The sequence below is a fragment of the Chiloscyllium plagiosum genome, unplaced genomic scaffold, assembly GCF_037043375.1.
Source record: "Chiloscyllium plagiosum isolate Xiang-an unplaced genomic scaffold, Cpla_swu_hap1 HiC_scaffold_51, whole genome shotgun sequence".
Taxonomy (NCBI): Eukaryota; Metazoa; Chordata; class Chondrichthyes; order Orectolobiformes; family Hemiscylliidae; genus Chiloscyllium; species Chiloscyllium plagiosum.
The window spans coordinates 4727443-4740613 of record NW_028270189.1 but is presented as its reverse complement, the minus strand read 5'-3'; the positions used below and the strand labels follow the sequence as shown (position 1 = coordinate 4740613).

Below are 13171 nucleotides of genomic sequence, written 5' to 3'. Positions count from 1 at the left end.
CGGGAGAACAGCAAATGTCCCCTTGTTCAAGAAGGGAGTGTAGAGAGAACCCTGGCAATTATGGATCAGTGAACCTTACGTCAGTTGTGGGAAAAGTGTTGGAAAGGATTGCAAGAGATAGGATTTATAATCTTCTGGAAATAAATAATTTGATTAGGGATAGCCAGCACGGTTTTGTGAAGGATAGTCCATGCCCCATAAACCTTACTGAGTACTTTCAGAAGGTGACCGATCAGGTGGATGAGGGTAAAGCTGTTGATGTGGTTTATCTGGACTTCATTGAAACTTTTGATAAGGTTCCCCACGGTAGAATATTGCAGAAAATACGGAGGCATGGTTTTGAGAGTGATTTTGTGTTGTCGATCAGAGGTTGGCTCGCTAAAAGGCCATAGAGGGTGATGGATGATGGGAAATGCTCATCATGGATTTCAGTTACTTGTGGTGTGCCGCTAGGATCTGTTTTGGGATCACTTCTGTTTGTGATTTTTATAATTGACCTCAATAAGGGTATAGAAGGATGGGTTAGTAAATTTGTGGATGACACGAACGTCGGTGGAGTTGTGGACAGTCAGAAGAATGTTGCAGGTTACATTGGGACAGAGATAAGCTGCAGAGCTGAGCTGAGAGTTTAATGTGGAAAAGTGTGAGGTGATTCACTTTGGAAGGAGTAACAGAAATACAGGGTAATGAGCTAATGTTAGGGCTGTTGGCAGTGTGCATGAACAGAGAGATCTCGATATCTATGTGCATAGATCCCTGAACGTTGTCATTCAGGTTGATCGGGTTGATCAGAAGACGTATGGTATGTTAGCCATTATTGATGGAAGGATTGAGTTTCGGAGCCAAGAGGTCAAGTTGCACCTCTACAAAACACTGGTGCAGTCACAATTGGATTATTGTGTACAGTTCTGTTCGTCATATTACAGGAAGGACGTGGGGGCATTGGAAACGATGCCAAGGTGATTCACCAGGATATTACCTGCTATGTCGGGGAGGTCTTACGAGGAAACGTTGTTCGGCTTGGCATTGCTTTCATTAGAGAGTAGAAGGTTAAGAGGTGACTTCATCGAGATGTACAAGATTATCAGAGGATGAGAGAGGGTGGATAATGAAAGCCTTTTTCCTCGGATGGTGATGGCTAGCATGAGTGGACGGAGTAGTAAACTGAGGGGTGACAGATGTTGGACAGATCTCAGAGGTAGATTCTTTACTCAGAGGGTAGTAACGACCTGAACTGCCTGCCTGTATCAGTAGTAGACTCGCCAACTTTAAGAGCATTTAAATGGTCATTACATAAATATATGGATGACAATGGAATACTGCAGTTTAGACTGGCTTTAGCTTGGTTTCACAGGTCGGTGCAACAATAAGTTCCGTTGGGCTTGTACTGTGCAGTATTGCTCAATCTTCTATTTTCTATGCCCTATGTTCTATGCTATATGAAGAGCATTATTACATGCTTTCGTCTGCACCAATGTCTTTTGCCCTAAAAATAATATGTTTAGTGTACACAATGGCTTATGTGATCAGTAGTATTTTCGAACAAATCAAACTTCACAAATGAATGCGTGATACTAGAAGTGTTCACCCGAACAGAAGGACAACTGTTGCGAGTGTGTTTTTGTGTTTTCATCAGGTCTGTCCTATTTTCTCTCATCACCGCTGAAATAACTCCATGGAGGCCGGTATCCCATCATCAACATCTCTTTTATTGACTTGTTAATAGTGCATGGATTCTGAAGAGCTTGCTCAGAGCCGTTTTCGAGGGTCACAAGATATCTTGACATTTCTGCATAAAGCTGCCAGTCAGAGATCTCTGACTGGCCCAGATTTACAAGCCCATTCTGTGAGATTCATCTGACTGACTTCATTCTATACACTACAGGCGACTAATTATCTTAAGTGTAATTGACTCGGCAAAACTCCACAAATATGTGACTGTAATTTGGACTGCAGTCAATTGGTCTATTTGCTTATGATGTGAATGAATGATCTGACTGGATACTTCACTGTGCTTTTGAGCTGCTCTCTGAACTTGGTCTGTGTAGTGACATAAATCAATGTGTTTGTGCAGCAACTAAGATTTCGCAACATAATTCCAACTTGTTCAAATATAAATTCAGAATTTGTATAATCCCAGGGATCCCTACCGGCAATGTTGTAATATAAGAAATTTATAACAGTCACTAACCAAAGAAGAATGAAGCTGCTGGAAATGGTGAAAAGTAACATCACAGATCTCCTTCTGCTCTCTATCTCTGGATCATGACAACCTTGACTGTTGCTCTGACTTTTTAGTCCCTTACGGACATGACTTGCCCGTAAAATGTGTCTGACTGTCAGAGCGTTGAGCACCAGAATTAAGACAAATGGGAGTAATGGTGTTAAAACCTTATCAAACCAATCAAATACCACCCATCTGAGATCAGTGTACAAGCTTGGCGTTCGGTAACATAGCCATGGTACATTGTTAACTATCTCTCCAGGTTCATATGTAAAGTACCATGGGATATTTTTAACACAGAACAGAATTAAGGTAGTTGACAGAACCTTACTCGCAGTTTTTTCACTGCAATATTTTATTTTCAACTTTTGGCAACAAATAGCGACAAATCGATCAAAAGAGAAGTTCACAGTGAACCATACAGAGCAGTCTGTGGCTGTACGAAGCAGAATAGCATTTACACTACACACTGGAGTGATGTCCAGGAAGCTCCCTGGGAAATAAAAATAACTAAGCTCCCATAGTATGACGGCAGTAACAATGACCAGCAGATCAGCTGTTGCCATAGCCACTAGGTAACGTGTAGTGCAGATGGAGAGACCACACTTTCCCCGTGACAGGATCACAATTCCTAATAGGTTTACTGTAAAAGAGAAAGAGAATATAAATTGACATTAGGGTCTAATGCGGACACTGAAACAAGATATAATATTGACTGCAGTGCATTAGGTGAAAGGATATGCAAATTAAAGGATGAGATCTCCATGCACTGGAACTGAACTCTTAGTCCTTGGACACTGCTGAGTTGAACAACAATCAGAATCCTCTCGAAGGGTTGAAAAGTATCAGATGTAGATCTTTCAAGAAGTCATAGCTTTCCCATGAATTGCAAGTTAGATCTCTGAAAAAAATTGGGAAATCCATGGAGCTTGATGACCCTCTTATTTAATAATTCACAGATTCCAGCCTCAACAGCTTCTGATCTAAATTTCCTATTTCAAAAGACGCCAGTTCCAGATCTGATGAAGTCCCATTTTGTTTGTTCCCATGTACAGCTTGCGAACCAGTCTCCAATCCTTTGCAGGCATGGAAGCCATTGGGTCGAAAACTGCTCAGCAATACAGTTGAGGCACACGTTCAGAAATTGAAGTGGCCAGAAAATAAAAATTCCCCATTGTAAAACATCTCTAAGGCGCAGTCACTTTCCTGAAATCAAACCTTTTCTCAGCATCACAGATACTCCCACATTTCTCAACCTCCTCACTACCTATTTCTCAACCTTCTCACTACCTTCACTATCTCGGGAATCAGCGACACTTTAGGATTAGAGGTACATGACATAATAAAAGAAGATTATTTTACCACTGGTCGAAATTGGTCCTACTTCACTTGGATCAGCCAGTGTCCTTTCACAGATTGTTGAAGCTTAAACTCCGATTCGAAGGGAAAACATTGGGAAAGCAAAGTGGGCACCAAAGCTAACCAAGCTGACATGTCCTGACATAAGAGGAAATGATTTAAATGAATAGAAAGAATGGGAGTATTTGAAGGAGAATCGGGATACTCAAATTAAGTGTATTCCACATACAATTCGTAATTCTAAAACGTAGGGCGCACCACAAACATCAGTAAAAGAATGGCAGGTGTCAAGGATGGTGTCATCAAGGAGTTCCTGCAAACCAATCATCTCTTCAGTGACGCCCAGGTTGAGTTCCGCCAGGGGCACTGAGCCCCTGACCTTATTACTGTCTTGGTTCAAGCACTAACAAAAGATCTGAACTCAAGCAGCGATGTGAGTGTGATAGCATTTGTCACCAAGTGTACATTCGAATGGGTTTGGTATCAAGAAGCCCTTGCAAAACTAATCATTGGGTATCGGGACAAAGTCTAGTTTTTAATGACAACCCAGACATTTTGGAAGTTGGTCGTGGTTGGCAGAGATGTGTCATCTGAACTCCAGGACATCACCGCAAGTATTCCGTAGGATAGTGTCCCAGATGCAACAATCTTCCACTGCTTCATACATGACCGTCCGTTCATCATAAAGGAAGGTTCATTGGGGATTGTACAATGTTCAGCATCTTTCGCTGCTCCTCCCACAGTCAGTGTCCAAATGTACAAGGTCTGCACAGTATCCAAGCTTGGGCTGATAAACATTTGCACAACACAAATGTCCAGCTTTGACAATAGAAACACCGAAACAAAGGAGACAGCAATATGAGGAGGGCATTCAATACTTCAAACTTGGTCCGCCATTCATCACGATCACGGCTGACTGTCCAACTCAATGGATTAATCCTGCTTTCTCTTTTCAGTGTTCATACCATTTACCCCAAGTGCAATATCTAGCCGCCCCTCGCATGCATTCAATATTTTGGCATCATCCATTCCTTGTGGTAATGAATTCCATAGTTTCATCGCTCTTTGGGTAAAGAAATGTCTCCTCATCTCCATTCCACAGGGTCCAACCCGAACCCTCAGAGTAGTTCAGAGCAATTGAGGATCGTGAGGACTGCAGATGCTGGAAAGTCAGAGAAGTTAACGTGTGGAGTTGGAAAGAAAAAGCAGCATCTGAGAAGAAGGGAAGTCCACTGTTCTGTAGTAACGTTCCAACTACAACCCCCCACCCTCCCCACCACTCCGTTGCTGCTTGGTCTGCTGTGATTTTTTTCCAGCTCCACACTCAATCGCCCTCTGGGTTCTGGGCACACCCATCATCGGGTACATTTTCCCTGCGTTTAGTTCTGCAAGATTTTTATAAGTTTCTACGAGTTGCGAACTCCAATGAAAACAATCCTAACCTAGTCAACCCTTCCTCATTTGTCAATGTCGCTATTCCTGGAATCACCTTGATAAGCATTCGCTGCAGTCCCTTGAGATGAAGAGCATCCTTCCTCAGAAAAGGAGACCAAACTAGACACAGTTATGGCCTCAACAGTGCCCTGCATAAATGCAAAAGCGCATTCCTTTTCCTATGCACGAAACATCTCACCATGAAGGCCAACACACCATTTGCCTTCTTTACCGCCTGCTGCAACGGCATACATAACTTCAGCTACTCATGCAAAAAAGACACCCAGATCTCGTTGTACGTTCTCTCTCCCAATTTACAGCGATTCGGGTAGTAATCTGCCTTGTAGTTCTTTCATCCAAAGCGAATTAACTAGCATTTATCCAAATTATACTCTATAAGTCATTTATTTGTCCACTCAGCCAATCTGTCCAGATCATCCTAAAGGAATTCTGTATCGTGGACACAATTCACACTCAGAACCAACTTAGTATCATCTGCAAACTTTGAGATGTTACATTTTGTTCCGTCATCTAAAATTGGGTCTCATTTCACTGGAGTTCAGATAAGTGAAGTATGACTTGATTGAAGGGCATAAAATATTGAGTCGTCTTGAGAAGGTGGACGTAGAGATTATGCTTTCTACAATGGATCAGTAGAGAGTAAGGGAATCACTGCCTTGAAGTTCGAGATTATCCTTTTTCGGTCGAGATGACAGGACGTTGCATTATCTTTTCGAAGGAATCATTACTTTAAAACACGCTGCCTGAAGAGTTGGCAAACACGTATATATACGTAAAAGATAAAAGTGAATAGATTCTTGCTAAGCATGGGAATCAAGAGTGTTCGGAAAAATAGAGGAATGTGTAAATAAAACATAATTAGATGATTCATATTATTATTAAGTAGCGGAACAAGCTTGCACGGCCAAAACGCGAACATGTGACATGAATCAGAAACGTTTTTAATCCTCCCATGTTGGGGGTCAGACGCACCATGTGGAGGAGATACGAATGTTAACAGTAGCATAAAAGATCCTGGGGATCGATGATGTAGAAAGAATGATAATGGTGTGTGGCTTGAAAACATTATGGAGAATTAAACATTGGTGGAGTGTCAGTTGATCGTTATCAGTGCCAGAGTTGTGGACCATCCTTTCAACTGTGCACGAAAGTGGGAATCGAGCACCTCATACTTTAAAATTCATTCACTTTGGTTCTGATGAAAATATTTTCAATTACAACTTGAAACCATAAAATAAATGGTGAGTTATTTAAACTCTGACGTTTTCAATTTTTTGATTTCAACTGACACAAAAGACTTAAAATAAACAACATATTTTCCCTCTTTAAATTTAAATAGAAGATAATTTCAGGGCAAGTATAGTGCGCTAATGGTGGCAATGGGATTTAGAATGAAATTGACAATTGCTTTGAAGCTGAGGCTGCTGCTTACAATCAAACCATCGAAGCTTGGATTTGTTTTCATCTCGTGAAGTACTGAACATTGCATCAACAGCAGATGCAGCAGCAAATGCAGTTACTGAGTTAAAGCAGGATGAGATTAATCGCTAGGTCATCTGCAAGGGAGACTTTGACCACTGGAATAGAGCAAGACAAATGGGCAGATTCTACGATTCTTGTGGAATACAAGAAATTATTGAAGTGCAGATGGGTATGACTATGGAGTTGAAAAGTATAATGTGGTAGCTGGAGAGCAGAATGCGAGGGAACGAGAATGCATACTATTTACTGAGATTAACTTCACATTACAATCGTATCAGAAGTTTGTGAGTTGAATATTCACATCGTCAGGATGGAAGAAGAAAAAATATTATTCCAATGGTTTGAGGCATGTATGCATGCAGATGAAGCGATGCAAGGACTCAGATAGTAAACAGAGCAGCAACAGTACAGGACCCTCAACAGCACAATACACGTGCGTCTGGGTTGAAGATTGTGGACAAAAAATTCCAAAACTAGCACGGATGTCAACATTACCAGAAGAGTGGAATGTCCTTCAACAAATTATGTGATGTCAAAATAAATTATTTTCGGGAACTAGGAAGTGCGAAGTATAATTACAGGGATTGTGAGTTGATGACCTATATTGGCGAGAGCAAAATCGCTGAACAGCTGGAGCGAGTTGGAGATGTGAAGGGCTGTATCGTAAATGAACAATCTGTAGAGAACAAGATCTCGAAGTGACAAGCCTGTTCATCAGATAATGCAGCACAAACCAAAAGATTGAAACATCTGCAAAGCAGTCTTCTTAGAAACAAAGGACCATGTCAGGTACTTTTCGACTGCCCTTCTGATTTGAATATACAACAGACTTTTTTCGAAGGAAAGACAGCATTTTATACAAATGCATCCAGAAGTGAACTCGATAAGACAGGAAGGGCATTCGTAATGGTCAAAACAACGGATCTGAAAGATAGATATCTTCATTACAGTATTTAAAACTAAAGATAAAGCAACTCCAATAAACCACATCAAAACTGTGAACTGCCAATGGTAGTGTCCTTTTTTTTAAAAAAAATCAATAAAACAACTGAATGTACTGGAGAAACATAAAAGACTGCCGGGCTGTGCGGGACAAAGCCAAAGTTGTTGCCCTCAGACTGATATTGCTTTTCTTTGGCACTTTACCCACGACATGTCATAGCAGGTCAAGATTTTACTTTTTTTTTTCTGCATCCACGGATGCTGTAATATCTTGCAGGTTGGATTTTTATTGCAAAGAACTACAATACATCTGAAACAAGGTTAGAATTCAGCCAAATTGCAGACCATTTTATTTGGACCGTCTGTTGTCTTGAAATGATGGATCATAATCCATCCTATCATATGGGTACAACAAAAATCTTAAAGGCTACTCTCACAAGTCACTTATTTTATTTATTATTACTCATTTTTAGCCAAGTTATTTCTACTGCCTGTCTCCACGAGCTTAGTTCGTACCGAATATCATCATAAATTAACGTAAACACTTTTCTGCCTTTTGCAAACTTACTTCCATTCCCAAATATCTGTACTCTGTAATAAGCATGCCGCTATCAATGTCAATGTACAAAAATGCTCCTTCAATGTCTAACAGAGCGTACAAATTTCTTTCTGTTTTCAGTTTTTACAATTCTTTGAATTTACATGTCACTAGTATTCGGACATAGATATTACATTTAATTTTTTGTAAACTGTTGATGATGCATTGTGCTCACTTTCTCTTAGGTTTCTACTAAATATCTTGTCTGATCACGCCATATTTCTCATTTCCTACGTTGACTCTGTTTTTGGACATAACACATATTCAGTCATGTTGTTTCCTCATTCACACTTTTTAGATTATTAAAATATCCGCTTCTCTAGTTTTGTATTTCACTGGAATGCCAGCCCCACAAAAATACAGATAGAACATTCCAAATAACATTACCCAATCTCACCCGTCTGGTGTTAGTCTCCTACAGAATGGAGATCACGTCTACTGCAGCAACATTTGAACCATTCATTTGTTTATCCAATCGTATTTTCCTGATTAAATAAAGCAATTCAGGCATCCCAGCTTGTGGCTGTCACTGTGCTAATTCAACATGATACAGATCAACACATAAATATGAAGACTGTCCGTTTTGCAGTCCACACACGATACATTGTTACTCTATTCAACATTCGCACTACTACATGGATTTGGGATCTATCTTTTCATTCTGATCATGGAGCGAATGCACTTATAAATAATACTAGTTAAATAATTTCCTGGCTATTTTCATTCGCTCACATTAATAACCAGATAATAGTACCAATGCATCAAATTGGATAATGGATTGCAATCTAAATAGGTCACTGCAGTCACCACGTTTCAGTTGTTCACACAAAAGTAAGGACTAAATCAATCTGCAGCAGTATCAGACACAAGGTGGGAAATTGCACAGACACAACTTTAAATAACATTGTAGGTTACAGCCACTTACCAGGTACAGAAAACACAGAAATCACGATGTAATATATTTTCTGAATGTTGACAAGTGGAGAATGCATTTAGAATTTAGTACAAAGTGATGTGTACCTTCGTACTGTTGACGATCTTAATAGACTCTGAGGTGATTCGTATTTAAAAGCTACAATTAACAAGTTTTGGAATACCGGCAGTACACTATTGTTTAACTTACACTTATTTATAATTTGAAGAAACATATTCCACTGGTTAATCAATTCCCAGATGTGATGTAATGTATGGAGCACTGAGACTTTCTTATTGAACTTGAATCACGAAAAAGTAACAAAACGTTTTAAAAGTCTACGGCCAGTAATGATTTCCACCTACATACTGTCATTTCCAACTCAACAGTTCGTATTAATTTAGTGATTTCCATAACTCAGCTATGACCATTAAGTACTTAGAAATGCTGAGTTTCTCCAGAATTTTCTGTGAGATTCAGATTTGCAGTTTCAAGAGTAATTCACTTTTACCTTTACAAAAATATCCATCTTTTCTAATCAATATAGTTTAATCTTTATCATACCAGCGGACTGGCGGATTTAATTTTGTGTCATTTCACAAATTCCTTCATTTACCACAATTAGCTACTGGGGTCAGCTGTGATTACATTGAATGTTGAAGCAGATTCGATGGGCTGAAAGGCCTACTCCTATTCCGATTTATTTTGGTCTTATGCTCTTCAGCTTTAAACACTCCCTCTTTTGCCTTATGTCTATGTTCACGAGAAACGCACATATTTACTCTGCGACAAATACCTGAAAACTCCATTCTTCCATGCCTCTCATGATTTTGTAAACCTCTTTCCTTTTCCCCCTAAACCTTCGACATTCTTTTTAAAACAAAGTGTTATCTCGGGATCTACGCTGGTGTTTGAAAGATTTGAAGATTTTATATTTTTGGATCTATTTTTAGTTGCATTAAATGCTTTGGAAGGCAATAGCCGTACATGGATCGCTATTGAGTTCAACAAAGAATTTCATATGCTGTTTCCTGAGTGCAAAAAGCAGTACAAACAGACTTGAAAGCAAACAAAAAGTCTATTGAATTGTATTTTGGATTTGTTTGTACCCCTTCTGTAGAAATGGATGGAAACCAACAAATCCGAAGTCTTCACTCAAGCGAAATTGCGGCGTTTCTCCCTCACAATGCAATTCAAAGAGCAAAGACGAACAAAGAGATAAAGAACCAATCAATTTAGGAGAATAAAAGAGAAAAAGGGAGGCAAAGACCGTGAGAACAGAGAAAGGGATGGACAAGAAAGAAAGAGATTGAACTTCAGAAATTATTTTTTAAACGGGGAAGTTGTGTTAAAAGAATGGAGATTAAGGTTGAAGATAAGCTTAGTGAGAAAGTGAGTGAGGATAATGTTACGACACAGTGGAGAACCCTTGTGCTAATTAAAACAAGCACTCAGAAGAGCTCACCTCGCATCATAGTCTGCTAAAAATCTGAGTGACAGATAACTCCGAAATTCAACTATTTAAGGAAAATAATATCAATTGATTCCTTAACTCTAAAAGTCAACATTAAACAACTATTCACAATCCCTTTCTCTTTACTGTTTATTACCTGCTGCCAACTCCATAACCATATACAGTTCCAATAAGATACTGATTAAAATGAGACCAACTTAACTCCAAAACCAAACTGTGGCTGTCGTCTTCGGTGTCTGTCTTCTTCTGGCTGAGGATCCCCCTGGGTTATCATCTTTCGTTTTACTTCGAACATGCTTCATATGAAAAGCTGCCTTTGATAGAGTGCAAATCTTAATTCTTGGGACTCTTTCGATGGCAGTTGTGCTGTGTCCAATTTTCAAAATGCATGTATTTTTATATTCCCAACATTAGATCATCTGATTGGTTCAATGTTGGCAAAACTAAAAGGTCAAACTCGATTGGGTTTTCGTGTCATGGGCTATTCTACTGTATTGTTAAATTCAAATGTTTGTCAAAACAGCAACCATGTGCTAGTCATACCGCAGTCATCTAGTCATATTGCAGGTGCATCGAAGGTAGCAGTTCAGAACAGCCTTTGTCTTTGCATTCCTGCAATTCAACGTTCCATGACCGATGTTCTGGCCAAAGGACATCACCCTTGCCTTCGTGATTTCTGTTTTCTTTAAGTTTATTACCTGTTTTGCTTCTCGTAATCGTTCAAAGAAACCTGCCAACTGTGCCACGTTATGTTTCCATGACTCATTCAAGATCACTACATCATCGAGACAAACTGCACAAATTGTTAATCTGGCCATAACTGTTCATGAGTCTTTGGAACGTGGCTGGTGCGTTCTTTATTCCAAAGGGCACCACTTTGAATTTATCTAGCCCATTTGGGTTTACAAACGAAGAAATATCTTTGGCTTCTTTGATAAATGTATCTGCCACTAATCAGGCAGGAAATCCAATAGTGTGATATCATTGGCTTGTCCAAATTTGTCTGCACAATTCTCCATTCTTGATATTGGTTATGCGTCCAATTTTCTTCTGGGATTCACCTTTCGATTGTTCACGCAAAATCAATGGTAACTCCACTTGCTAGCCAGGTTCGATGATATCCTCGTTGAGCATGTCGTCCACCATTTCCTGAGCTGTCTGGCTGTGAACGGATTAAGTCAATAGGGGTGTTATTTTACCCGAACTGTCCACCCTATATCTACATCATGTACAATGGCATTAGTGCTTCCCATCTGATTTCTACATACGTCCTCATACTGCAGCAAACAACCATAACTATGTTCTCTGCCCCTGAGACAGACGTTTAAGTAACCTATCCCACTCCTCGAGCAACTCTTTATTGTTTAAAGTATTTTGAGGCATAACAAACTCCACACTATGTGGATTTGATTCATCAACCTGTGGAGCAGCAACTAACACATGTTTCTCTGTGATGATGGTAATGTTTCACCCTATTCAAATGACATACCTGATAAAGCTTATTTTATATCTGGGATAGTTTACCTGACCTGACATTTTCTCAAGTTGTTAGTGTCCCTAAACCTGGCGTTGAAGGGATGGCCTACCACTAGTCACAACACTAATACGTCATCGCTACGGCAAAACATCAGAATTTTAGAGCTTCTACCTGCCACCTGCTTCTCTCTATGCTGTGCCCTCTTTCAGTGCTGCTTAGCTAACTTCCCTCTCCGGTTTAACCCCTCGTTCACCTCACGTACATAATCCAAGTGTTAGTTCCCGGACTTCGGTCCTATCAATTTTTTTCATTTTCTTTCCATTACCTCTCACTTCATGTCCGGATATTAATTAAAACGCAGTCATGGCAAACAGTTTAAATGGGATACATTTATCCTAAACATACGTGTAATCCTGTCAGTATGCTCTTAATACGCCCTTCAGGGTCTGATGCCAAATTTCCAAAGCCCCTTGGGAATCAGGATGGTACGACCCGTTTTACATTAATGCTCCACAATGGATTGGCCTCTGGAAATCTGCTAGACACATAAAATATGGTTATCAAATATGTTTCCCACGTTGGGTTTTAGAGAGAGGACCTACACAATCAATCACAATCTATGACAAAAGTTATTCGAATGTGGGAATCGACATCAAAGTTGCTGGTTTTATTACTGCCGGTTGCTAACGTACCATTTGACACATATGACATGTATGGCCAAATGTATCCATTTGACACGTATGACACGTACAGCAAAATGTAACCAAATCTTTGTGCAATCCAGTTCAATAGAAATGCTTTTGTATCTTAGCCTGAGTCTTCCTCACACCTTGGTGACCACCTACTCGTAAATTGTGTGCTACCAGTAACACTTGCCGCTGTCTACTACCGGCAACACAATTTGATGCAATTCTGCATTTCTCCTTTGCAGTAACATGCCGTGTTTTCCATTTTCGTCTGAGGATTCTATCTTTAAGATAATAACCCTCAGGAATACATTCCGATTACTTATCTGGATATACATGAATATATTCTCTCGTCTTTCTGTTGGAAGTCCATTAGCCTGTCAGAATGAAACACTCCTCCTGACGCTCTTTGTGTTCACGTTATTCCTGCAATATTGCATGAAAGAAGATTTCCGCTAACAGAATGTCATATCTGTCGTCTTTCTCTTTAGTGTCTGCTTCTTGCTGTGACTTATGGTAGTGCAATCGTCTTACTAAACAGTCTTGAAACGTCCCATAATT

At 39.8% G+C, this 13171-nt stretch overlaps 1 protein-coding gene across 1 annotated transcript; it reads right to left on the bottom strand.

Annotated features, from left to right (window-relative positions):
• Positions 1–1965: 1965 nt before the first annotated feature.
• LOC148134950 (putative G protein-coupled receptor 139) lies at positions 1966–9052 on the bottom strand. Its single transcript, XM_087985285.1, has 2 exons — positions 8986–9052; positions 1966–2867 (listed from the first exon to the last, which is right to left on the bottom strand). Exons 1-2 carry the CDS (start codon positions 9050–9052, stop codon positions 1966–1968), a joined length of 969 nt encoding a protein of 322 aa, XP_087841411.1.
• Between the last annotated feature and the right edge of the window lie 4119 nt (positions 9053–13171).

What these genes read in the sequence shown, in the direction of transcription:
- LOC148134950 (XM_087985285.1), bottom strand. Translation starts at nt 9,052, where the DNA reads ATGCATTCTCCACTTGTCAACATTCAGAAAATATATTACATCGTGATT. An exon ending in TTCTGTGTTTTCTGTACCTG is followed by an intron (nt 2,868 to 8,985) that starts GTAAGTGGCTGT and finishes TCTCTTTTACAG; the next exon opens with TAAACCTATTAGGAATTGTG.